This window comes from Haemaphysalis longicornis, unplaced genomic scaffold, assembly GCF_048455015.1.
Source record: "Haemaphysalis longicornis isolate Haplotype H1 unplaced genomic scaffold, Haemaphysalis longicornis Haplotype H1 scaffold_6, whole genome shotgun sequence".
Lineage (NCBI taxonomy): Eukaryota > Metazoa > Arthropoda > Arachnida > Ixodida > Ixodidae > Haemaphysalis > Haemaphysalis longicornis.
Window position 1 is genome coordinate 104,482,185 of NW_027526407.1, and position 27,252 is coordinate 104,509,436.

Below are 27,252 nucleotides of genomic sequence, written 5' to 3' on the forward strand. Positions count from 1 at the left end.
GGCTGATTCCACCGGGGAAGTGTCAAGCTAGGGGAACCGTCTATCAAAAGCGGGGGCCAAAGTGGCGTGTTGGTTCTGCCAAGGAGCCCTGAAGGACCGAAACAACCGCACTTTGGCTCAGCCACCTGGATTCTCGTTTTTGCGGACCCGGCAAAGCCGTGCACAGCCTAAGGCGTGAGTGGGTCCAACCCACATGGGCTCAGTGTCCACGGTGTCGCCGCTACTGTCACCTTGAAAAAACAAGATGCCCCTGCGGACACCTAGGTATTAGGTGCAATTGAAGAAAGCAAACACAACATTTACAACTTATTGCGCTATTGCGAATACCAATCAAATATAACAAATGTGAAACCGTATTACTCGAAACTGCAAGTGAAGGTACGAGACATATCATGCAAGGTGAAGGTGAAGGGAATCAGAATATCCTTAGTATTCAGAATGCTTTCGCCACCTCAGCTGCAAGGGGATGAGGTCGTTGAAAGAGATTTTGGGAACGAAATGCATTGCGGTACCTTCCACTGAGCCGAGCAAAGGAAACACATGGAGTAGAAAACAGACTCAGAATACAGCGATAGGTATTCACGCAAATTTATTCGAGTGTTTTCAAGCATAGTTTTTCTAGGTTTGAGAAATTTGAAAAGAAAACGTGATGCAATGTAGTAGACAAAAGAGTCCCAAAGGGACTAGGTGGTTTGAAACACAGTTTAGTTGATTTGATTAGAAGAATCACAGGGTGCGCCAAATTGTGTTATCCTTACAATCCGAAGTTTCACGCACGAAATGGCAATGTATTATTTCCTTCTCTAACATAAACCCTGCACAATTTCTGTGTGCCTATATAACACGGTTGGATTGTTAATAATAAAAATGTTCAAGCTTGAAGTGTTTTTATTAGAGTCACGTCGGAAACACATGAAACCATCTAAAACGTATTCGCAAAACGCTACATTTGTCTCATGGATCACTCGAGTGCTCTTTCAAGCGTACAACACCACTCTCTTCCAAAGGTCGTTCCATATTTTATGCACTGTAAGGCTTCTATGCATCCAGTTTGATTCCTTCACTCATCTATTAGGCAGTTCGTGTTCAGCAGTAGGTAGCATGTAACGTTCCTCTCAGTACTTCGGATACACGGTAAATATTACACATTGCAATGAAGGAGAGCGTGCAAACCACTCACAGTTACACAAACGCTTTATTAGGCATTTTAAAGTAGGGAGTAGAAATTCATGACTGGGGACAAGATACACCATTTTTATTACATGTGGTTTAATCGAAGCAAAGAGGTTCACATTTAAATATTGATAACACGATTCATGACACTAACGAAATTTACAAAACTCAAACAAATATGTTACTCAGAATGGTTTACACTTATTTAAATTACGTATTGTGAATGTAGCTGTGCGTGCGTCTCCTTGTGGCAAAAGCAATCTATCATCTACTACGCATGGAAGCCGGTTGAGTCCGCCTGACCGTTGTCGTCGGATCCGAGAGATGCTTACTGAGTTATTTAATTTAATGAATGGTCAATATTTGTCACGCTCGGTGCTTAATTGTTTTTGACACCATGGCGGTAACGCAGGTTTAGGGTCTCTAGGGTACAGACTGATCTACTAGAGTGCAACTTTGCACACATCATTTGCCAGAGACAAATTTATGCACAAGAGATGGTGAGAGGGTGCGTAAGCAAAATTGGCCTCTCAATCTGCGACCTTGAGTGCGTCATAGGGTATGCACACAATGTACGCCAGAACTACATTGGTTGTTTGAACGACGCACACATCTGCAAAATCTGTGGCGCGGAGCCAAATAAAACCAAGCAATCACGCAGACTTCCAACAAAAAAGCGCAGGTGAACCAATGTCTGGTGCTTTGGAAGCACCACACTTGAAACGCACCGATACCGTTGAGAGTTGTTTTTCCGCACATAAAAACTCAGGGAACCCTATCCATAAACAGATTCACTATATCTTTAACCAAAACGCAGCGCGCTTGCCCATTTAAGCAGAGCCTCGGCAATCGCATAGCCATCGCATAGCCATGCGGGCAAGCCGACGTGGTGGCGGCGGCAGCGGCCTGTGTTTAAACGGCAAAATTGGACACGTACCTTATTGCGTCGTCGCAAATACAGCCGAAGTGCGCATTTGGCGCCTTTTCTATGTAAATATGTCTGCTTTCTTCCTGTCCTGCTTGAGGCTCTTCCCCTAGCGTACTGTATAGGTCGGTTTACTTACATTTTGTGACGTTCAAAATGTCCGCGTACCTTTTAAAGTCTACAGTCTTACTTGGGCTACCTAAACGCAAAATAATTTCTGTGTGTGTTTGTATAATTATCTCCTTCTGCCCTTCTCTCCTCCCTTTGAACCAACCGGTTAAAAGCTAAGAGAAGTCAAACTCTTTACTGAGACAATTGCATTAGTCGACCGATTTTGGGCACCTGGAGAGAAGCGGAAAAAATCACAATAAAAGAGCAGTCCGAAAAACCACCGAATAAAAAAAACGATATGTATTTTATCTAAACATGACTGAAAAATCCGCGAATAGTTTCTGGTCTCAAACAACTATCGCGTGAAAACGTTTGTTTGCATTTCTGCATGCCCCATGTTTTCTTCGGAAACATTGCACAACAGTGCGAAAGCGTTGCCATTGTCTTGCGTTCATGGTTGCGGGAGGTCGGGAGCGTCTCTGCCCGATTTTCCTTGAAGCAGCGGGATCGCTTGGCGCACAATCTACTTTGTTAGCTCCGCGCACACTACTTTGTTGCGGTCCCCTGCAGAAATGTTGTGGAATGGTATGGCAGCGGGAATGTCCATGCCACTGGAGCGGAAGGGGAAATCAGCTGCTCACCGTTGTCGACTGCGTCGGTGCTGTCCTGGTTGGTGCCGTTTGCATCCGCGGGCACCAGATTTTTGGGTTACAAAGACCAGCAAGCCTGAAACAGCGGGCAATTGTCAACAACCGCGTGGCCTCTCAGGCATCCGCCACCATGGTGAGCACAAAAATAGGTCGACAGCGTGCACCGTGCCACTGCCAAAGCACACGAGCAGGCGGCCAAATAAACGGACCGGCTACTACGCTTCAAGATTTTTAACGATCTCTTGGTCTACTGGTTATAGCAGGCTTCTTGTGTTCGCCAGGAACAATTCAAGCCTGAGAGCGCTAAGATTGCTTACGATGTCGTGCACCACGTAGTTGTGAACGAAGATAACAAAACATCGCTTCTGGCGCTCAAACGTGCGGTCAAGAGGACGCACGTCACCTTCAAACAAGCTCTTTGTGATCGAGGACCCTTGTTGCTGCTTTACCACTCACGCAGGTTCCTTGAACCCTTAAACAACTCGGGTTTTTCGACTTCCCTAAAACAAGAAAAGGCAGCTTCTCAGTGTCATGCACACATGCTCAGACCACTAGCGTCACGCTCTCTTGGCTCTGTTTCCCACCAGTGCAGGCATCATAGAAAAGACAGCGAACGCTCTAACAGAATATTGAGGAATCAGCCTGTCTTATCGCAATTAATTGTCTTCGAGTGCATACTCTTGCAACAGAGACTTCAGGACAGTCGTTCGGTAATCCACCACAATGGACTGATGCAGGGCACTGTTCTCTCCACAAACGCTTTCGAAAGAAACTCTGTGCCTTTTCTTGAAGCCACGGGGCTACACAGCTACACATCAATTCACTTGAATTCCTCAAAGGACCGTTTTAAACCAAGCACTTCATCTTTCTCCTTCAGCAGGCTGCCTGAGACTAGGAGGTTTTTTCCTTAGCAGTCCTCGTAACCACAGCTGAAGGCGTTTTTAAGCTTCCGGGGTTGTCCTTTCCGGTAATTTGTGTATTTTTGCACCGCGGCGGGTCGGCAGCTAACTGTTTTTACATAGGCAATTTCTGCTCAGAGACCAAACTCCTTCCCAACCTCGACTTCATTCTGTCTCTTCTCGATGAACCTGATATGGCAGGCTTTTCCCCGGCTTTATTGTCAGATATTTACCGTGCTGCTTCGGCACATTTGTCGGGTGCGGGTGATGAGGAGGGGCTAAGGTGTTGAAAAGACGTAGGCGTTGTGCTAACAGACACAATTAACGGTGGCAAAACAATCCGTGTGGTTGCACGCACAGTGCAATGGGGTAATTGTGAACTCCGTTAACCCTAATCACCACAATCAATGCCGAAAAAGTAAAAGAACAATGTGCATGACGCGGGACAGAGATTTTAACGATTGGGAGGGAGATACGCCTTTATTGATGAACAGAATTCATCCTTCCAGAGAGTTTGGTTGCTACTCCATATGAATAAGCCAGGGTGAAATGGGCCAATGAAGCGAAAACACCAAAACTCACGCAAACACTGACAAACGGACCCGCTGCGGTGGCTCAGTGGCTCAGGCATTGCGTTGTTGAGACGAGGTCGCTGGTTCGATTCCCGGCCTCGGCGGCCGCTTTTACGATGGAGGCGAAAAGCAAAAACGCCGGTGTGTACGAGATTTCGGCGCACGTTAAAGTTCGCCAGGTGGTCAAAATTAATCCGAAGCCGTCCACTACAGCGCGCCTCGTCGCCTGTGTTGCGTCGGCGCGTTAAACCCTACAATCAATCAATCAGGTAAATCACACTGAAAAACGCAAATAAGCACACAGAAACCGACGAACGAAGAAACACACGCACACTAGTAAAGTTCAACCAGACTTTCACAGGGTTTCAACGTTCCATATCATCACAGATTAAACCAGTTGATCATATTGCTGATATAGTCAGCTTAACCTAGTGCTTAAAAAGTTGGTTTAAGAAATTGGCCGCATATCGTCTCTTTCCCTGTTGCCATGTTGCTTCCTCCACAGTTTACATGCAAAATTATCGCCTCCAAAATTAAAGTTTGCAAGCCCGCCGTGAGTGAAGCCAATTCCCGTCCCATTCGAAGCTAGGCAAATGGCTTAGGAATCAAAGTAGCGTCATCGTGCAGTCGCACCGGATCTCTTTCGCGGAAAGGTTTGCGCGGAAAATTGAATTTTGGCCTTATTTAGTCCAAAGTATTTGTTCTTCACACACATTACTCCTATGGACAATGGAATGTTCCTAAGGGAAGTCCAAAATAACCCTTAAGCCAGAATTGTTGGAGTCCAAAAAACGGTTGACTACTCTCACAGGCCAAAACATTTGAGGCTACTCAGTCTGAAAAGGTATTTTAATCTTCCAACAATGTTCAGCAAAAATACAATATAAAAATTTGTGAAAACAAATACACACCTCGTACTAGCGGTGTTCGTCAAAGAAGACTTAGGCGTAATTTTTACAAAAGCGAATAAAAAGAACGTTTTAGAAACAATATCGTAATCACAAGGTACCAAAGAATTCGGCCAAGTCCTTTGGCTCATGGCTCGCAAAAACAACAAAGAGCACATGACAGCGCGCCACCAATGAAAGAGCAGGAAAATATACCAGAGTGCCGCAAACCTTCCCTGCGTATGTAATTGGAGGAGCGAGACGGGATGGGGACAGCGTGAAAGGTTTGTGAATGAGAGGGGAGACGCAGTTACAAGCAGAAGCGCCAAAAAAATATTATATTTTGAAGATATTTTGAATGGAGCCAGGTAATGCGGGGTAAATATTTGAGTGATAGAGGTGTGTTTGGCTTCGCTATCTTTGCTTCCAGAGGAATAAGAGCCGGCGACGTTTTTAAGTTTTTGGGATTGTCTCACCAGTTTTGGATAGCATTTAAAACGCGTCATTTTTGTTTACATTCATAAATACTAGCCCAAATGTGTTAACAAGAAAAGAACACCGGTACTACCGGTCATGCGCTAAACTTGCGCTCCAAGTTTGGTTCCGCTTGCTTATGATTTTGGAATGAATAATATATTGTAACCTGGCGGCCGAGCACGTGAGACGAACCATGAAGGAGGGGAACAATCTATTTAGAATATTTACTAGATAGTCATTAGATGGCCAGCCCAGGGTACGCCAGCACTTTCTTCATCGTCATCATGGCTGGTCCTGTGTAATAGCGCTGAGTGGTATTGCCCACCAGTATGCCCCGTGACATTACCCCCCGCCCCCACCTACCCCGTCGAGGGCGACCGTCCGGGTTGAAGCTGCGGCACGGTGAGGATGGTGATGCGGATGAGCAATTGGACAAAATACACAAGAAAGAACCGCTTGCCGCCACAGATGAAGGGGGTGGGTTTGGTAAACACCTGCCCGTAGCAACGATGTCCGTAAGAGAACGACGAACCGGTGAGGGCTTGTAACCAAGTGGGACCACAGGGCTGGGGACACGTCGTTGTCGACGTCGTCTGGTCACTCGTCGTCGGGTCTTACCGGCTCTGGATGGGCTCGTCATGGGCTGGGGACATGGGGCAGGGGGACATCGTCGAGTGCTTGTAGCGGCGCGGCTGGGGCTCTTCGACGCGGTTTGCGCACCCTAGATGATCCCAACAATTCCGATGAGGTGTGAAGCTACGGCCAGGGCGGGGACGACAAACCCGCACTCTCCACAAAATGTAATGTGGTGGCAGAGCATATGACACGAACCATGAAGGAGGCGGATAATCTATTTACATTATTTAAAAGGTGGTGATCAGATGGCCAGCGCAGCGTACACCAGAACCTTCTTTATCGTCGTCGTCGCTGGTCCTTTGTAATAGCGCCGAGTGGTATTGCCCACCTCTATGCCCCGTGACAATATGCAGGTATGAGTGATGTAAGCGTTTCCGTTATCAGCGGTTGTGCTTATATGTACACTGTGTTTAACAATTCCTTTTTTGGTGCGCGTCCAATCGACAGATGGATAGGCAGGCAGATCCACAGTCACTTGCACTGCTTTTAGAAATTCTGCCGCTTAAGCAGCAATCCCTAACTGGGTAGCAGTGATAGGCGATCCAGGATGCTGCTACCCGTGCACCGCGTCTCCCTGGGTGCACTGCAGATTTCCTTTTCAACTCACAACCTGTTGGAAATTCTTGGGTACCACCCAATATTGTGTTTTCTCCAACGACATTCGCACGCATTGTCAAAAAGTCAATCATATAAAAGATAACTCCAAGCTTAATGAAATCATTTTTTCATGTTTTACGAAAACGAATATCGCTATAGTTTCGAGATACGCCTCAATATACACGGCTTGCTTATTAATTTAAATCGCGTAGTAACCTTTCAACATAAAACTTCTAGCCCTCCGGTGTTTTTGATTTTTTTAACCAAAAGGAAGCAACCCAAACTAGTTTTTTCGGCAAACGTAACAGCCTTTTTTATATTTACGCGCTTATAAAAACTGGGTCAATTCTCGTGTCACACTGCAGGCCTGTCATGAGATATTCTAAAACCCAAATCCAGCCGCCAAATCTGACGTAAAAAGATATATACAGACGTTTGTGAGCTCCCTTTTTGTGGGGGTAATGTTGTACTTTATGAGAAATAAAGGTTTTTAATTTTAATGCCTCATAACTATGTTCTACCTACCATAAACACTCAGCAATGTTGGTTTGATTTGCGTAATATATTAGTTCTTTTCTTGAAGCCTATTGATTTAACTAAAAAGTTTTGGAGGAAGCATCGCGTGAATCTGTATCTTGTAGTAAGAGCGAATTATAAATGTTGGAAAAACAATGTTGGCAAAGGAGTACTGATTTCCGTAATGCACCGTTCCGTTTTCGAGAAGCAAGGAGTACGTACTTTAATTAGATAATTAACCTCAGCTCAATATATTTTATCAGCGAAATTAATATTTACGTGCCTTCGAACTCCTACCGCGTGCACAGAAATTCTCATTAGAAAAATCGCCCACCATTAGGCCATAATAATTCTCTCCAGTGTTTGCTCCTTGTACACTTTGAGACAACTACTCGCTATTGCTTGTTTACGGCACTACCCATACTTAACACGGAAATTTGCTGCGCCGTATTTATTGCTATAGAGAATCTATTTATAAAAATTTAAATTATTTTGGCTGAAAATTTGTGTATTGAGAAATTGATTTCATTTTTAGTTATTTTCTACGTTGAAAGGTTTTTTTTCTGAACGATTGCCGTTAGATTGCAGTGATTGTACCAGAGTTGATTTATTATTTTGCAGCGTATTTTTTTCTGCCGAGTTTCAATCAGCCCGTGTATACTACCCGCAAAACTATCCCGCAGGCGTCATGCTTCATTTAATTCCAACACATGGGTTTGCTGTGTGACCCTTCAGCTCCCGGGGACTAGTGTTAAGACACAGATCAAATAAATTGAAATAAATTGCAAAAAAACTAATTTTGCACCTGACACATAAAATACTTCTCTCTAGGTCTGTACAAACCTTACATGTTACAGCATTTTTCAAATCTTCGCGTTTAAACAGACTGTCCTTGCGTCACAGAATATTTGTTTCAATACCTCCCGGTGCGTTACAAGAACACAGGGCAATATTTAACTCGACTCACTGTTTTGCCAATGGGCGGGCGGGCAAACTCACATACTGTAATACTTTTCGCCATACTATGTTACAAAAACCTTTATTATCTGATTGCAAACAGTTACCTTGAAATGTAATACCTTTTGGTAAAGCCGACGGCCGTTTTTAAACATAAAGGCGTAAAATTTATTTAGGTCTGACACTTTCTCGGTTGTACGATGTTAGCAGTTTGCCTGGTTTCTTTGTTCAAAATATTGATGGATACTATTGACGCACCATATATACTCGTAGTAATAGGAACCTCTTCATCTTCTTGCGGCAATGTTTCTCCCAAAGAGGTAACGAGGAAGTAACCCGTAACAATTTCCCACCTTAAGTCTGTTGATGCGATACCGAAGCTTTAATAATCACAAAATGGTATGGACATGCATTATCTAGTCGGTCAATAAGGAACTTCAAACAAGGGCATCGAAACAGTATCACGAGCGAGCCCGAGCACAGCAGGCAGAACTGCGAGAATCCGAACTGCCTGCTCACGCACATGCTTTTCGCAGTAGTAGCCTTGGTAGCTTTCACTGGTAGTAAGTACAGGCTAAACAACACACCCTGGCGTTTCTAATTTTAGATTCAACTGAGGACACCCCACTCTCAATGTTTCAATCAAAAGATGAGACGATGGGGTTTGCTTATCTAGTTGATGCGAAACCTGATTCAAACTGTGCCGTTGTCCTTATCACTGGAGCAGAACGCGACAATGAAGGTAAGTAAAAAATATTGTTCCTGCTTTTCTAAGTCTTAACAAAATGGAATGCTTCTCTGCAAGACATTTCATTCAATACTTTTTAGTTAGCACTTTACACTTTCTAAGATCATGGAGGCAAAACATAAAGTTCGACCTGTTTTTGTCTGTTCCTCAACTTCTGATTAAACTTAGTCTTGGCAGATGTCACCACCCCACCGGACCCCTGGATAGTGCAGTCCAAAACCCGTTTCAGCCAATAGCCCTTGTCAGGAGCATCCTGTTTGCCACAGTCGCTACTTTCACCTATCAAGGCCACTTGAATTCCACGAGCGGTGGCAGATTACTCTCTTTTCGGGAGATTATTATTTGACAGTTCGGGAAGCGTCATCCTTTGTGAATGCTCTTCTCCGATCTTTTTCCTGCGCTGCTGTCTTCTTTGCGGCTTGGGATCATGGGCGTACGATTCTTTTTTTTGGAGCACCTATTTTTGTAACTCACAACGCCAGTGTTTGAAACATCGAGTTCGAAGGCTTTCGGCATAAAACTGAATGAGATATTTACTTTAAAGGAAGTTTGCTACTTTTACATCGAAAATGTTTATTCTTCATTCCCGAATATGCGTAGATAATTTTCTTTTGGCACAAAGAAGTGCTTAACTGTGCGATAACAAAAGTGGGGTGGGTGGGTTTTGCGGCAAACGAAACGCTATTAGCGGATGACAAAGAAAATACCTTCGGTTGAACAAAATATCCATCATTCGGTGAGCTTTTGCATGGATCATAACTTATAATTAGCTTAACTATTTCTTACTTGTACTCATTAGTATATACAATGCGCAGGGCTTTTGTAAGGTATCCCCACAAAAATAGAAGTAGAAATAGAAATAGAAATAAATAAAATAAAAAAGAAGCCCACAAAGGACACAAAACCTATTTTTCCGGGGAGATGTTTAGGCTCGCTAATAAATCTCCCCCCTTCGTACAGTTCCGTCATCGCCATATTATTCAAACACGTTTTTGTACTCTCCAGAGCGTGTTACTCGCCACAGCAAGACGTAAAACTATTTTCTTTCTCTGAGCCAGTAGATTTGTATATTAAGCAACGTGAACACGCCGCTAGTTGCAATCAAAAATGTTTCATCTGATGAAACTTCGCGCAGTACGTGCATAAGAGCTTGATATTTTGGAAGACCAAAAAGAGATACTTTATAGCGATAATGTTCTGTTGCTGATTACGGTAAAAGCTCCACATTGCTAGCCACCCGGCCCATAAATTTTTTTGCTCCCAGGAACGCGCTCCTGATGTTTCATGGGAACGCGTAAGCCACAAAAGCGAATTAGAGTGCAGGTTGACCCGAAGCAGTGAGAGGATGTCGTGGTATGCTACGGCGTCCCGAGGTCACGCCGAACATTCTATTTAGATGTATAACTTCGTTAACGGGCATTGTTAAATCGAGGAACAGTGATTGTCTTTCTTTGCATGAAAAAAGGCTGCACAGAAAGGTTGCCCTTGATTAGGCGCTAACATTCCACATTAGACTTTTGTCCCACTTGGACGTCGCGAGGTCCTCTAGGAGTCGCCAAGAAAAACCAGCCTTAATTGTTATCTCCTCAGCGGGGAGGACCAGTTGACTTTTGAAGACTTTCAAGAGCAATGTTACTATTGTCCTTTCTTTAAACCTTGCCCATACGAGACATTTGCTGTTATCCTAAGAGAGAAAGAAAGAGAGAGAGATAGCATAAACAATTACTGGCGATCCTTTCTGCGCCCTTACGGTGAGCACATACCTGCAATTCATAATAAACAACATTGCATCTGAAACCTCGGTGTTCATGTAAACAAAACCGCCGAGGGAAAACATTGATCCTATCAATAAAGCAGAAAAACAAAGATACATGGTGTTTCCGTATCCCGGGGTACCTTCAGGAATACACTGCTGTCGGTGGACCACCTCTATATAATTGGTGAGGTAATGAATCAATGAAAGATCGGTTGTTCGACAAGTGCCAACTAGTACAAAGAAAATACCATTAGAAACATGGCCGCACTTATAAATGCTTAGGTATTGTACAAAGGTCAGAAAAATTAAAGCGCGTCTCATCATCATCATCACCAGCCTATCTACGCCCACTGCAGGGCAAAGGCCTCTCCCATTATTCTCCAATTACCTCGGTCCTGTGCCAACTGTGACCAATTTATCCCCGCAAACTTCTTGATCTCATCTGCACATCTAACTTTCTGCCGCCCCCTACAACGCTTGCCTTCTCTAGGGATCCACTCGGTTACCCTTAATGACCAGCGGTTATCTTGCCTTCGCATTACATGCCCTGCCCACGTCCATTTCTTCTTCTTAATTTCCACTAATATGTCTTTAACACCACTTTGCTCCCTGACCAACTCCGCTCTCTTCTTGTCCCTTAATGTTACACCTATCATTTTCCGCTCCATTGCCCGCTGAGTCGTTCTCAATTTAAGTTGAACCCTCTTAGTGAGCCTCCAAGTTTCTGCCCCGTAGGTGAGTACCGGTAAGATGCAGCTGTCATACATTTTCTTCTTTAGAGACAATGGCAGGCTGCTATTCATTATCTGAGAATGTCTGCCGTATGCACCCCACCCCATTCTGATCCTTCTAATTATCTCTGCCTCATGGTTGGGATCTGGGGTCACAACTTGGCCTAAGTATATATATTCGCTTACCACTTCCACTGCCTCGCCATCTATCTCAAACTGCTGTGCTGTCCCGAGGTTATTGATCATTACTTTAGTTTTCTGCATATTAATTTTCAGGCCCACGGTTCTACTCTGTTCGCCCAGTGCGGAAAGCATGCTTTGCCATTCGTCCCCCGAGTTACTTAGCAAGGCAACGTCATCAGCAAATCTGAGGTTACTGAGGTATTCTCAATTAACCCTTACTCCCACCTGTTCCCAATCCAACGTTCTGAATACTTCTTGTAAGCATGCTGTGAATAACATTGGAGAGATTGTGTCTCCTTGTCTGACACCCTTCCTTATAGGTATTTTACTGCTCTCCCTATGGAGGATGATGGTAGCTGTAGACCCATTGTAGATATCTTCTAGTATTCTTATATAATGCTCATCTACCCCCTGGTTCCGTAATGCCTGAATGACGGCTAGGGGTTCGACCGAGTCAAATGCTTTCTCATAATCTATGAAGGCTATATATAGGGGTTCAGTATACTCAGCGCACTTCTTTATCACCTGATTGTTCGTGTGAATATGGTCCGTTGTTGAATAACCTTTACGGAACCCTGCTTGTTCTTTAGGTTGACTGAACTCTAAGGTTGCAGAGATTCGGTTAGCGATTACCTTGGTAAATACCGTGTAGACGACTGACAGTAAGCTGATCGGCCTGTAATTTTTCAAGTCCTTCATGTCGCCTTTCTTATGGATTAGGATGATGTTAGCGTTCTTCCAAGATTCCGGTACCATTGCGGTCATTAGGCATTGCGTATACAGAGTTGCCAGTTTTTCAAGTACAATTTCTCCGCCATCCTTCAAGAGGTCTGCTGTTATCTGATCCTCACCAGGTGCTTTGCCCCCTTTAATTTCTTTCAAAGCCTTCCTTACTTCTTCGGTTGTTACTGGTGGGATGTCTATCTCCTCTGAACTACTGTCTCGTTCGGCATTATCCTGTATGTCCCGGCTACTGTACAGATCCCTATAGAACTCCTCGGCCACAGTGACTATTTTATGCCTATTTGTGATGACGTTGCCTTGCTTATCCTTAAGTGCATACATCTGATTTTTTTCCCCACGCCAAGACGTGTCTTCACTGCTTTCAGGCTACCTCCGTTCTTTACAGCGTATTCGATCCTCTCCATAATATACTTCCGTATGTCAGCTGTCTTACGCTTATTGATTAACTTCGAGAGCTCGGCTAGTTCTATTCTGTCAGCTGCGGTAGAGAATCTCATGGTTTGCCGTTTCCTGATTAGATCTTTCGTCTCCTGAGAAAGTTTACCAGTATCCTGTCTAGCCATAGTGCCCCCGACTTCTACTGCACACTCCGTGAGAATGCGTGTAAGGTTGTCGCTGGCTTCCTGTGTCGTAAGCTCGGCTTCCTCGTTAAGGGCGGAATATCGGTTCTGCAGCGCGATCCTGAATTCTTCTACTTTACGTCTTACTGTTAGCTCATTTATCCGCTTCTTACGTACTAGCTTGTTGCGGTCCCTCCTCAAATCTAGCCTAATTCGAGATCTTACCATACGGTGGTCACTACACCTTACTCTTCCGAGCACTTGCACATCCTGCACGACGCCAGGGTTATCGCATAATATGAAGTCTATTTCATTTTTGTGCTCCCCATTCGGGCTCCTCCAGGTCCACTTCCGACTCTCCCGTGTACAGAAGAAGGTATTCATTATGCGTAGGTTATTCCGTTCGGCAAACTCAACTAGTAGGTCCCCCCTGCTATTTCTACAGCCCAGACCATAGTTCTCAACTGCCTTGTCTCCAGCCTGATTCTTGCCTACTTTAGCATTGAAGTCCCCCATAACTACGGTATACTGCGTTTTTACTTTAGCCATTGCCGATTCCACATCTTCATAGAAGCGTTCCACTGCTTGGTCGTCGTGGCTGGATGTGGGTGCGTAGCCTTGCACCACCTTGAGCTTGTACCTCTTATTGAACCTAATTACAAGACCTGCTGCCCTTTCGTTAATGCTATAGTATTCGTCTATGTTGCCAGCTATGCTTTTATTGACTAGAAGTCCCACTCCCAGTTCTCTTCTGTCCTCTAGACCACGATAACATAGGACGTGTCCATTTTTCAGCACCGTAAAGGCTTCGCGTGCCCTCCGCACCTCGCTAAGCCCTATTACATCCCATTTAATGCCCTTTAGTTCCTCGAAAAACACCTCGAGACTTGCTTCGCTAGATAAGCTTCGCAAGTTAAAGGTTGCCAGGTTCAGATTCCATTGGCGGCCTGTCCGGGTCTACTTAATATGAAAGCTGTAAGAAGGGCAGAGCATTGATTTGTCATAATCCGCTGTAGCGCCGTTATCCGCGCACTGCTACCAGCCAGTGCAATTCATATTCATCGCTTTTGAAGTGCTGGCACGCCCCCTGCCTTAACCTTAAACTGCGCCAGCGGGATTTAAGTTCTCTGTCTGCTTGCGTTTTCTCCCGCATATGCTGGCGTTGCACTGCCACTTTTGTTGCCTTCGTAACGTCAAACTAGACCAACGAGCGTTCCTAACTAAATGAACGCGACCACTGCATGTTAATTATGTATATTAGTTTCTAATGCACCTGCAGTTTTCTTTGCGCTTCACAACGGGGAGATGTATTACAAGCACCTGCGGTGGACAAGTTTCGAATGCTTATGATTGTATAAACCGCTTGGCTTTTGAAGAAACTGGGTTACACCGCGGTGACGGCCCATACTTGGCTCTACTTGGGTCCAGCAAGCGAGCTACTACCTCATGGGCAGCCCCCAAAGTGCTCTGTGCTCAAAAAGTTTCCGAATGTACATTATGTGCAACAATAAGTGCGCAACAAAAGTGCCCACTTCAAGGACATCTGCTACATTCTGTGTGCACTTCGTCTGCTTCGTATGACTATTATCCTTATCATAACGTACCTCACCTGTTTCTCATAACCACCTGCATGAACATTCCTGGTGCTGGATTGCTACGTGGCCGCTAGAAATAGACGCCATGTGCCCACTGTCTCTGAGCCGCCGTTGCTCTGGGAAGCCTTTAGAAATATTGACAGGCTTTACAAAAAGTACCTTAATAAAATACAGTGTTTAAGTACGACAAAAACAACAAATAATAATCTAGGTGGGATAAAAAGATAACGGCAAGGGTAAATTGTATGGAAGGTCATTTGCACAATGAATAAAATACTTTAATATTGCAATGGCTGTGTGCTGACTACAAAATGCTATATTGTCACTAATCGAAGAACTTCGTCTTAATGTGCTGTGAACACCCCGCAGTTTTTCCCTCGTCTTAGGTAAAAGTACGCCTCTGCGCATGGAAAATCTACTGTTCCTAGTGATTAAGTGACTCCGAATCTATTGATTTCATTTGTGTGCTTTGTTATGCATATTTCTATGTATAGTAACTATTAGCTTGAGTGTAAATAACTGGTGAAAGAGCAGAATGCTTAGGTAATAGACATAGGTTAGGAAAAAGGCAGCATCTAATACACCGCATAAGCGTGATGACAATTTTAAAGGCATCCAAGCTGATCAAAACGTTTTATGGAGGTGTTTCCCCAGCATTGCAAGTGATATGAAAGGTCGATGGGAATTTAAGCATTATACAGGTACATGTGGTATGAGGCTCAGTATAGCAGTGGGTAAAATTGTACTTTGAAATCGACGCGACAGTTTTTGGAGTAGGAAATTCATGCGCTATTTAAATTTGAGGTGCTTATCCATTATGATGACGAGGAGCTTCTATATTTCAGTAGAGGGCAGCAGTATATGGCTATCAGTTATTATTGAATGTCAGGTGTTCACTGGAGTTCGAAGAGGCAAAAATCACATCAAGTACTGTTGGGTGTGTTCATTCGTAAAAGTTACCAAGGCACGAGATGTTAAAACTATTCTCTTCTTTCTTTACCGCATGTTGGAGTGCAGCGGTTGGTTTTGTAGGACACTTTTCTAGTATACCTTGTTTGCATATACATACGTTGTGAGTGGTTAAGTAGTACAGTAAATCTTGAAACCTCCTTTGGTAATACAGAAATAATTACGCCTTTGTCAATAAATTTCACAAAGAAAAAATTTCACTGAATTCGGCTACTCGAGGTTGGTTGTTAAAATATCTTCGAATTATTTCGAAATAAATACCGGATATGCCAAATGATTTGTATTGCAGCTAAGATTGTAATAATAATATTGAAAGCTTTGGTAAGCCGATATACACGCCCCAAACAAAACAAATTTTATCAATGGGCCGTCGACATTTACACCTAAATAGAGGGTGATTCAGCTTACTTGAATAGGAATTTTCTATAGAGCAGCGTGATTTAAACAAAGTTATTTCAACAAGAGCCGTTTTTAAAATATAATAAGACAACATTGCTAAACAATAAGCAATAAAAAATCCGTCCATACTTGCTCAAGTATACAGGAAACCGATTTTAGAAGATTAAAAATATTGTCCTTTTTTTAAATTTTGAGAAAACGCAGCAATTGTGATGACTTTGTGATATCTGCAAAGTTCCCGCTTACACTTTGGTCATTGGTGCACATAGGAGCAATGAATGCTGGGAAGACCAGCATGAGTAGTTTTAAGTGCTGTGATGCCCTGGAACACTTGCTCTGGCTGCGTGGGACGCAGATAAAAGGAATTAGCGTAGTGCGATTAAATAGAGCGTGGTAGAGACGTTTGTTCGCTGCGGCGGTGGTAAAACGCTGGCTGAAAGAAATATGAATAGCGGCAGTTTGAGATATTTCTTTAGCATTGTGAGTGACTTTCTTTACGCACGTTTGAGAGAGAGAGAGAGAGAGAGAGAGAGAGAGAGCGATCTCTAATGAAGTCTGGCGATGTTAGCTGGGCGCTAAAATGCCTAACTTGCTACGCCAGTTGATAACGTGATGAAGATGATGGCGATGATGTTCAAGAAGTTGATGCGTACAGATACGGCGAGTTATTCACAGCGACTGGTCTAGACCTGTGTGTTGCAGGTACTCTATCAGAGCTTTGGTAGCCCATAAAGCACGTTTGGGACAAGCCCATGGTCCTGAAACGTCCTTTAGCTGCATGTCCACGGAAAGCGGCAGTCCCAAAGTCACTGCGAGGGATACTCTTTGAGCACTGAATCGAGCACATTCACAGAGCAGATGCTGCAGGGATTCTCGCACATCACAGTGTGGGCAGAGTGGCGACGTAGCCTGTTTTATCTTGAAGAGGAAGTTGGTATGGGCAGGTATGGGCAGGAACATCCAGGGCGGGTGCTCAGGAGGAGAAGGCTCTTGATACACCTTCGGCAGAAATTCACGCGCTTCTTTGGCCCAGCTTGTTGCTAGAGGAAGGCCCTGCTGTCTTGCCACAATCTGCAGACGCGAACGAAGCAACTCCTGCGTGCTTAGAGCGAGTGGTGAGAGCTGCCTGCATTTTGTCAGCGTTACGATGGTAGAGGTTGTTTTTAGAACGCCAATGCAGACCCGCAGGACTTGTGCTTGCATGCTCTCTAGCGCTTTGACAGTTCCTTTTGATAGAGGGACCAAAGCAGGGATGCTGTAACTCATCAGGCCAACGCAAAGCGCTTTGTATACCCGTAGAAGAGAATTGACTGAACAACCGCCAGTGTTGGTGGAGAGCATGCGGAATATTAGGGCGAAGGAAGTAATCTTGTCCTTGAGGGGGCGAACTTGTGGCGACCAGGTGAGATTACTATCAAATGTCACTCCCAAGAACTTGTGGGTCCGGACGTATGGAATTGCGGTCCCTCCAACAGTGAGGCCGTAGCGCGTAAGGTCACGCTTTGTGAAGGCCATCGCGGCACACTTATTCCCTGTAATCACTAATCCTCTAGTTACCAGAAATGCCGCAATAGAGTCGATTGCCCGCTGCTGTCTTGACCGTAACACTCGCCTATTGCGGCCAGAACTCCATATGCAGATGTCGTCGGCGTACAGGGATATTTCTACCGACTTTGGCACGCATTTCTCCAGGCCAACTATGACAGTGTTGAAGACTGTAGGGCTCAGCACCCCACCCTGGGGAACACCTCGGGTCACCTGATGTAGCGATGAGTCGCCCATGTCGGTAGACATGTACACATACCTATCGGAGAGGTAGTCCGATAGCCTTGCGTACATGCGGCCCCTGATGCCTAAAGACTTAGCACAGAGCGGATGGCTTCATGCTCGACGCAGTCATACGCTGTCTTGATGTCGTGGAACACGGCAACAGCAATGTTCTGCTGACACTTTGCTTCTGGTATGCTATTTACAAGGGCGAGGACGTTGTCGAGGCTGCTACCACCCTTGCGGAAACCAGATATTCTGTGCCGGGTATATATTTCGGATGGTCAAATCCCAGTCCAAGCGGGGCAGCACCATCTTTTCCATCAGTTTCCCGACACAACTCAGGAGCGCTATGGGTCGGTAAGACTCGATCGCGGTTGGAACTTTACCTGGCTTGAGGACTGGGACAAGGCGAGCGTGTTTCCACTTTGGCTCTAGACGACCAGTTTCCCACGAAAGATTGAAGGCATGCAAGAGGCAACTTCTTCCCTTTTCACCAAGATGCGAGATGGTTGTGTAGTTGATGTCATCCGGGCCTGGGCAGCTGCATTTCTTGACAGAAGCCAGTGCAGCGGCTTCTGTCAAGAAATCAAGCTGCCCAGGCCCGGATGACATTTGATAGCATCATTTTAGCTGCTGCTATACGAGATCCTAATTCCGCCTAGTGTAATTTCGAATTTTTTTGCTTAGATTTGGTTACATATGTGTGAATTTTATTATAACTTGACAGTTGAATAAGCGAACGCTTTTCTTTAAAGAAAAAAATCAATTGTATCAATGAAATGGTATTTTAGGTCTATGTGTCTGCAGGGGGGTGGTAGAAGCTACCCCAACAAATGAGTGTGACGGACTGTATGGGGCAATAAGCTAAACAAAAGAAAATGACTGATTGACTGGACGATAAGTAGAACGTTCTAAAATTCGTGTTAGGGCTGCAGATTGGACCTGACGCCTCAAATCGGTGTTGAACGCAGCCACCAACAGGTACTCACTCAGAAATTTCTACCTTACATGCACTGCATTACAATATGCGAGGATTGGTCGGCATAATATCTAAAAGCCCCATATTAGCCCTAATCTCCGAAACGTGGAAGCAGCTTTCCAACTTAAATGTAGCCATCAGTTTTATGACAATGTTCTGTGCTTATCACACAACGGTGGAAATATTTGTGGGTTGTAGTTCTTACACGTATACCGTGCAATATAATCGTGCTTGGGTGTGAGTACCATAAAGAAAATATCAAAATATACGTGCGCAATTTTTGTGAAATTAAGCTTCCTGCAATTTGAGTAAGTTGTGGTGCACCTTATCTAACTGCCCAAATAATGATTAAAAACCACACGTATTTTGTAACTTTGCGAAACACACTTTGATACAATGAGAAGGCTCTTTCAAGAAAGGCCTCACCTGTGCGGGGTATATTAGTCAGGTGGCTGTGTAGGATTTTGGCGCCAGTTAAACATACCCGCGGGGCTGAAATGAATGCAGGGCCTGTCTTACTCCAGGACTTATTTCATTTCATTTCATTTATTTCACACTCAAGCGCAGTACATTACAGAGGGGAGTGCAAACAAATACCAATCGAAAGCACAATGCAATCACATTAGCAGATGCGCTAATAGTGTTGTGACATGTTAACGCCAAACAAAAGTAGCCCGTGCCGAAGATACAGTGAATTGATTTACACAAAGAACAGGAATCAAGCGACTTAAGGGTTCTGTTACACGTCCCAGAGAAAAACAAGTGAAGGAGACAACAAACAGCATAAGTACTGCTCACAGGTCCTGGTGAAGAAAAAAATCAGCTATTTAAGCCTGAAACAATTCGTTATCTACTATTGAAAGCAAATCTGAGGGGAGGCGTAAAAGAAATAAAAAATGAGTCAGGATTACATCTGGTGACATAGACTGAAGCAATAATCGCTGCGAGACGAAACGCAAACGAGGCCGCCGAGAAACTGATGGCTCAAAGTTTGGTGGTGGTAAATTTTATGAAACAGGCTAATATGAGCTATTTTCCTCCCCATAACCAAGGGAGGGAGCAACAAAATTTTTTTCTATTGCTGTGAATTACTAGTGCGATGAGAGTTTGACAAAATGAAGCGCGCAGAGGTTCTTGGTACTAACACAAGAAAACGTGTGATTTTCGTAAGTCCGGGGTCCCAGACAGATGATCCATACATCAGGTCTTGGTTTGGTGTCTACGTTCCAAACGTTTTTTGGACAGGCGGGTGGCATGTATTCCTGTACCATTCCAGAAAGAAAACTCGCAATAGGCTCGGCAGCCTGCCCCTGTAATGAAAATGTGGTATGAAAAAATAAATTCTTGTAAGACTAAATAGGTATCCACCATTGAAAATATTTTTATATAGAGTACAGCCGCCGTAATTCCAAAGATAAAATTCACATTTGCATGTAATTGAAACCAATTTTGAAATATTGGTTGTCCCACTATGGTTTCAGCGCACTTCAAAGCCGCCTAATTAAAGCTGCTCGATTGGGTAAATTTTCGAACTTCGTATTTTATGCTTATCCTTGGGGGAAAATATCTGCTAAATTTGCAGCTTCCAGCTGTACATTTGCGTCCTTTGAGCTTGTTTGTGGGGTTTTAAACAGTTCTTGACGAGTGCACAAAACTCTCCCAATCAACTGGCTTGCTTTCGCAGAAACGAAAACTTTATTTTGAGCTCTCATACAAAGTCAAAAGAGCCTCCATTCTTATATTTTTTGAAAGTGTGAACAGCACTCCAGTATTGCGGGTGAATATTGTATTGTTACGGGGATAAGCAGGCGAGTAAGAGGCGAAGTGGGGTTTATTCACAGTAGTGGCGGTGGTTCACTGGAGAGCGTGCAGCCAACATCGATTCCGCCCAAAAGAAGCACTTCGTTCCCTTCTTCATCGACCGTGCAGCTGGCGGGGAGGATTTGACCGTGCAGTGAAGCAGTCCTGACATTTTGTGTAACATTTCCCCCTCCGAAGACGAAACCCCCTGGGAGAGTCATTCAGCAGCGCGTGGGTTGTACGTTTTAAGGCGTGCAACATGTACAAGCTGAGTCTTGCTTGCATTGCGTCCGGTCGCAGTGAGACGGGAAATGACATAGGTGACATCGCTGACACGATCCACAACAACAAATGGGCCAGTGTAACGGGACAAAAACTTGGTACACAAACCGCGTTTCCTTAAAGGTGTCCACAGCAACACCAGATCACCTTTACAAAATGCAATACTGCGGTGGCGAGCGTCGTATCAGTCCTTAGAACGGCGCTGCGAGGACAGTGTACGTAAGCGGGCTAATTGGCGGGATTCTTCAGCCAGGCAAAGGGTTTTGGCAATGGATGCCTCGTTGTGAAAGGAAAATGGTAGAATGGTGTCGATAGGTGTCCTATCTGAGCGGGCGTAGACGAGGTAGAAGGGACTGTAACCGGTGGTTTCGTGCTGGGCGGTGTTGTAAGCGTAGGTGATGAATGGTAGTATTTCATCCCAGTTTCTATGGTCGGAGGAGATGTACATCGAGATCATGTTGATGAGTGTGCGACTCGTGCGTTCCACCAATCCATTCGTCTGTGGATGGTACGGGGTAGCATGCCGGAACTGCGAAGTACAAAGCCGAAGTAATTCCTCCACAACATCCGCAATAAATTGGCGGCCCCGATCACTGATAAGCACACGAGGGGCGCCGTGTCGAAGAATAAGGGCATGCAGCAGGAATACAGACACAGAGGTTGCTGAAGCAGTTGGAACAGCTGCGGTTTCCGCATAACGCGTCAGATGGTCAACACAGACGATAATCCAGCGGTTGCCGCCAGGCGTTCGTGGAAGTGGGCCTACAAGGTCAACCCCAACCTACTCGAAAGGAGCAGAGGGTGGTTGCACAGGATGAAGCAGACCGGCAGGTATGGCGGCAGGACGCTTGTGACGCTGGCATTCTGTACAGGTGGCGACGTATTTTTCAGTCGTGCGCTGCATGTTGGGCCAGTAAAAGCGCTCTTGGGCGCGGTGTAATGTCCTAGCGTAACCAAGGTGTCCAGACATCAAATCATCGTGCATAGCGCGCAGTACGCAAGAGCGCAGACTCTCTGGTACAACCAAAAGAAACCGCGCACCAGATGCTTCGTAGTTTGCCTTGTAAAGCAGGCCGTCCCGAAGAGAAAAGCGATTAGAAGGGGCGGATGCACGAGCACCGGCGAGGAATGGGGACAGCTTGGGATCGTTCTGTTGCTCTCGTAGAAAGGTTTCAACGTTGGGAAATTCCTCAGATACTGGCGCGAGGTAGTCGTCGAAATTGTCCGCGTCGCACGCAGTCGTTGAAAGTGGTAGCCGGGAAAGGCAATCAGCGTCGGTGTGACGGCGGCCGCTTTTGTAGGATATAACGAAGTCGTATTCTTGGAGTCTGAGAGACCAGCGGGCGAGTCGCCCGGATGGATCACGTAGTCCAACCAACCAACACAGAGAATGATGATCCGTGACAATCGTAAAAGGACGTCCGCAAATGTAAGGGCGAAACTTCTGCACAGCGAAGATAACCGCCAAACATTCCTGCTCGGTCACAGTATAGTTTCTTTCTGACTTGCTGAGTGTGCGGCTGGCATAGGCGATGACATGTTGGGCCCCGTGATGCCTTTGCACGAGTACTGCTCCGAGGCCGATGCTGCTGGCATCCGTATGCACTTCGGTCGAAGCCGATGGGCCGAAGTGGCGAAGTATCGGGCCAGAAGAGAGCAAACACTTAAGGTGGGAACATGAGTCCTCGCACTCTGGCGTCCAGTTGAAAGGCACATTCTTGAGCAAAAGATAGGACAGAGGAGCAGCCAGCTCTGCAAATTTAGGCATGAACCGGCGGAAATAGGAGCATAGCCCCAAGAAACTTCGAATGTCACGCACAGACTGGGGCGGCCTGAAATGGCTGACGGCTGCGATATTCTCCGGGTCAGGTCTAACGCCATGTTTGTAAACTAGGTGGCCCTAAACTAGTGCTTGGCGCTCACCGAAGTGGCACTTTTTCGAATTCAACACAAGACCGGCCTTTCCTAGACAGTTCAGGACAGTGTCAAGGCGTGTGTTATGCTCTTCAAAAGTACGGCCGAAAATTACCACATCGTCGAGGTAGCACAAGCAAATCTCCCACTTCAAGCCTCGCAGAATTGTGTCCATGAACCTCTCAAATGTAGCAGGAGCATTACAGAGGCCGAACGGCATGACGTTGAATTCGAAGAGTCCGTCGGGGGTAACAAAAGCCGTTTTCTCTTTGTGGTCTGGATCCATCGGAATTTGCCAGTAACCAGATCGTAGGTCGACTGACGAAAAATACGAAGCAGAGTGCAGGCAGTCGATGACGTCGTCTATTCGTGGTAGTGGGTAGACGTCCTTCTTTGTGATTGCGTTCAGGCGCCTGTAATCAACACAAAATCGCCAAGAGCCATCCTTCTTCTTTACAAGAATTACCGGTGCTGCCCACGGACTAGCTGATTCCTGCACAACACCCTTTTGCAGCATTTCGTTGACCTGGTCGGCAATAATCCTTCTCTCGCTCGGAGAAACCCGGTAAGGCTTCTGTCGCACTGGCCGGGAGGTTCCGGTATCGATGGTGTGTCGCGAGCGGCACGACGGAATGTCGACCTTGGCGTCTCTTTGCGAGAAGTCAAACACCGATGCATGTCTGCAGAGTACACGAGCTAGTGCCTCCCTCTCGGTAGAAGAAAGACCCTTGCTTATCATTTGCAGGAATGGTCCGTCGAGGGTAGCCGAGTTCCCACCAGAATCAAAATTTTCTTCGGTCACTGCTGCCAGGGATACTCTCACATCTTTTTCAAACGCCGCTAGTTTCATTCCCCGCGGCAAAACAGTACCAGCCGCTGAGCAGTTAACGGCCCATAGAAGACTGCGCCTGCCGTTTACCGAAATCAAACAATGCGGTAACAAAACGTCTTTCTTGATGCAATTTGATGCAATGGGCTCAGCTATAGCGCAAAAGGTAGGCTCACCAGCACCGCGGGCCAATACGGGAACAAGAGACGCTGAGCGGGCGGGCAGAAGCGTGTCTTCGGATACAACAAGAACGCGTTCTTCGCAGAGAGAAGGCTCCTCCGCGAGTACTGAATGGAACAAGCTGTTTATGGAGAGCTCGCCCGTCGCACAGTCCACCATAGCGCCACATTCACGGAGGAGGTCGATACCGAGAATAACATCTTGTGTGGACCTCGGAAGCACTGCAAATTCAGCCTGTAAGTGTTTGCCGGCCAGGAAAACGTCAACCGCACAAATACCGATGGGGCATAATGACTCGCCCCCAACACCTCGAAATATGGCACCACGGTCCCAGCTGAACATCACTTTAGGCGCAATACGCTCCTTAAAAACCCTACTCATAACGGAAACTGTTGCGCCAGTGTCAACTAAAGCCATCGTCTGTACACCATCAATAAACACTTCCACTTTGTTCTTGACCATAAAGACGGGCAGAGGTATGTTTCCTAGAGACTGTCCGGCGACCTCACCCCCATCGGCCGCGCCGGCTAGTTTCCCGGCGGCGGTGACAAGGGGCGCCGCCGAGGCGACGGAGATTGGCGTTGGCGTAGGGGCGGTGGCGTCAAACTCCTGTCGGAGGCGGGAGAGCCGTTGCGGGGACCATTAAGATGCTGGTTGTTGCCAGTGGGTGGAAATGGTGGCGACCAACGGTTAGGGTTATAATTACTACCCCTAGGCCAGGTAAACCGCGGGCCCGCGCTTGATCCAGGGCTGTGACGCCGGCAAAACCGCGAGATATGACCGGCGACTCCACATCGGTAACAAACAGGTGGCTCGCGAGGAGAGTCGAACCGCCCGGATGGGAATTGGCGAGTGGAAGGGCTTGCACGCCGATAGTCGTCCGGGTGGTAGGCGTCCTGTGGACGATGGAAACGGCCTCGTGATTGATAGTAGCGATCTCGTGTCGGGCTAGTATACATGTCACCTCGCCGGTCGTCAACGAAGTCGGCCACGTTGACAGATGGTCGTAACGGTTCCACGTGCCTCGGAGGTGCCTCGTGCCATAAGTCGCTGTTGTGAGATGGGGTCCAGGGACGGGCAACGTCACTGTGTCGGAGCAGCTTTTTCACGGACTATTTGCCGTATGGTCGACGCAAGGTCGACAGACGAGTTGACGTCCACGCTGGCGACCGTTGTGACGTTGGGTAGTCGACCAAACTTTGGCGTTATCCGACGCATCTTGAGCGCTTCAAACCTGCGACAGTGTTGGATTACGCCAGAGAAGGTGTTTAGGTTGTCCTTACTGATGAGAAAATTAAAAACGTCTTCCGCAATGCCCTTAAGTATATGCCCAACTCTGTCGTCCTCCGGCATCCTAGCGTCGATGACCCGGCACAACTTCAGTATCTCCTCTATGTAGGTCGTGCATGTTTCCCCGGGAACTTGCGCTCTCTGAAGGAGTGTCCGCACGGCCTTCTTTTTCGCTTCCGAATCACCAAAGGCCTTTCTGATTTCCTCGACGCATCCGTCCCATGTGGTCAACTTTTCCTCGTGGTTTTCAAACCACGTCAACGCTGTCTTGTCCAAGGAGAAAACGACGTTCGCAAGCCGGTCCGCAGCGTTCCAGCGGTTGTACTTGCTCACTCGTTCGTAATGGGTGAGCCATTCGTCGACATCTTCTTCCGGGTTTCCTTCAAACTTCCGCGGCTTTCGTGGCTGCTGCCAGCCGTTGGGAGGTGTCACCGAAGAGTTGCCTTGAGTCGGAGGGGCCATTTCTTCTCGGACGGGCGAGAGGCCAGCTACGCGACGGCTTCGACGAAGATCCAGTGACGCCGTTGTCCGCTGGGATTACCCCGCTCCTCCACCAAGACTGTTACGGGGATAAGTAGAAGAGTAAGAGGCGAAGTGGGGTTTATTCACAGTAATGGCGGTGGTTCACCGGAGAGAGTGCAGCCAACATCGATTCCGCCCAAAAGAAGCACTTCGCTCCCTTCTTCATCGGCCGTGCAGCTGGCGGGGAGGATTGGCCCGTGCAGTGAAGCAGTCCTGACATTTTGTGTAACAGTATTAATAAATATATGGGAATGTTTCATTACAATATTCGTTTGTATGTTGCCCCGAGTCATATTCATGCGAACGTATGATAATTGAAACACTAAACGTCTTTTTCTTCGAGTTTGAAAGATCACGATTCAACTCTATTTTTAAATGTGAAGTATGTGTATGTCATTAGTACATATAGTATAAAACTTTCATGCTTTCTGTCTTTCTGCTACCAAATACGTTCACTGGTACAATAAGCATGAGAAAGAGGAATGTACATTTTTCACCTATAATGTGAGATGACGATTCTTATAATTGAATCTCCTGTCCATCTCACAGAAATCAATTTGCAAAGCCAACATATCAAACAGGGTTGATGTGCGCACCTTTTCATCAAAGCATTGCACTCTACAGGATGATCAGCCTTTTAATTCCCAAAAATTGTGGAAATGGTTTTTGAGATCAAAAATTGTGCTTGTTCTGTTGATTTTGTTTTAAGCACATTATTATACACGAAGTGGTCGTGTTTAAATAGAGTACACCCAGTAAATTTTAATTACACAAGTATGTAAAAACATTCGTAGTCATCTTGGCGATGCTGCAGACTCGGCAGGGAGTGCAGACCTTTTTTGCTAGGGAATATAACCACCAGTCGGGTGGAAGGGCGGCGTCTCATGTAAGCTGTTAAAAAATTCATTGTCCAGTACACGTTTCAAGCAACAGAGTTTAAGGATTACTCTAGAAAAAAATTAAAGCCGTTCCAGTGAATGCGAAAGCTGTCGGAAGTGCAGAGAAGTGATTGGACATCATAGGCTGTACCACCGTTATCTGCTCATTGCTACCACCCCATGCAATTCAAATTGCCCGCCGTCACACTGCTTGCTCGCCGCCTGCCTGAAAATACGCCAGCGGGACATCTGTTGTTTTTGTGCTTTCTTTAACTGGGTATGCTGGAGTCTTTCTGTGGAATTTTGAACGCGCCATTTTCTTCTTCCGTATGGAGCCTTTCTCCGCCATTTCAAATGCGCCATTTTTTCCTTGCGCGGACGATTTTATTGCCTATTATAGTAAAACCAACCCAACGAGCGTCACCAGCGTAGCGTACCGGGCATGCGCCATGCTAATGACACAGATGGCGCACGTTAACTCCTTGCCCAGTGCCGTGTTCGCTATTCTGGAACTTTCTAGTAGGTGTTCAATGTTTGAAACTCTACAATTCTTGGTGGAGTTTTGGACCGAAAAACTGCTCTTTGAGGAGCCTATACGTCATCACATAATGAAATATAGGCTCCTCACCACTGCTTTTTCTCGTGAACACTTCTCAGTTTTCCTGCTCATTTTTAGTGAGATCTGCACATATGTTCACCCCTTTCCCAACCCAAGCGTACCTA

The 27,252-nt window shown here is 45.9% G+C and overlaps 1 protein-coding gene across 1 annotated transcript; it reads right to left on the reverse strand.

Moving 5' to 3' along the window:
- Positions 1 to 24,922: 24,922 nt before the first annotated feature.
- On the reverse strand, positions 24,923 to 25,591 carry LOC144143180 (uncharacterized). The gene has a single exon (XM_077674980.1). The coding sequence runs from the start codon at positions 25,589 to 25,591 to the stop codon at positions 24,923 to 24,925; it is 669 nt and encodes a 222-aa protein (XP_077531106.1).
- Between the last annotated feature and the right edge of the window lie 1,661 nt (positions 25,592 to 27,252).

Coding starts and splice junctions, on each gene's coding strand:
- LOC144143180 (XM_077674980.1), bottom strand. CDS start 25,591: ATGGCCCCTCCGACTCAAGGCAACTCTTCGGTGACACCTCCCAACGGC.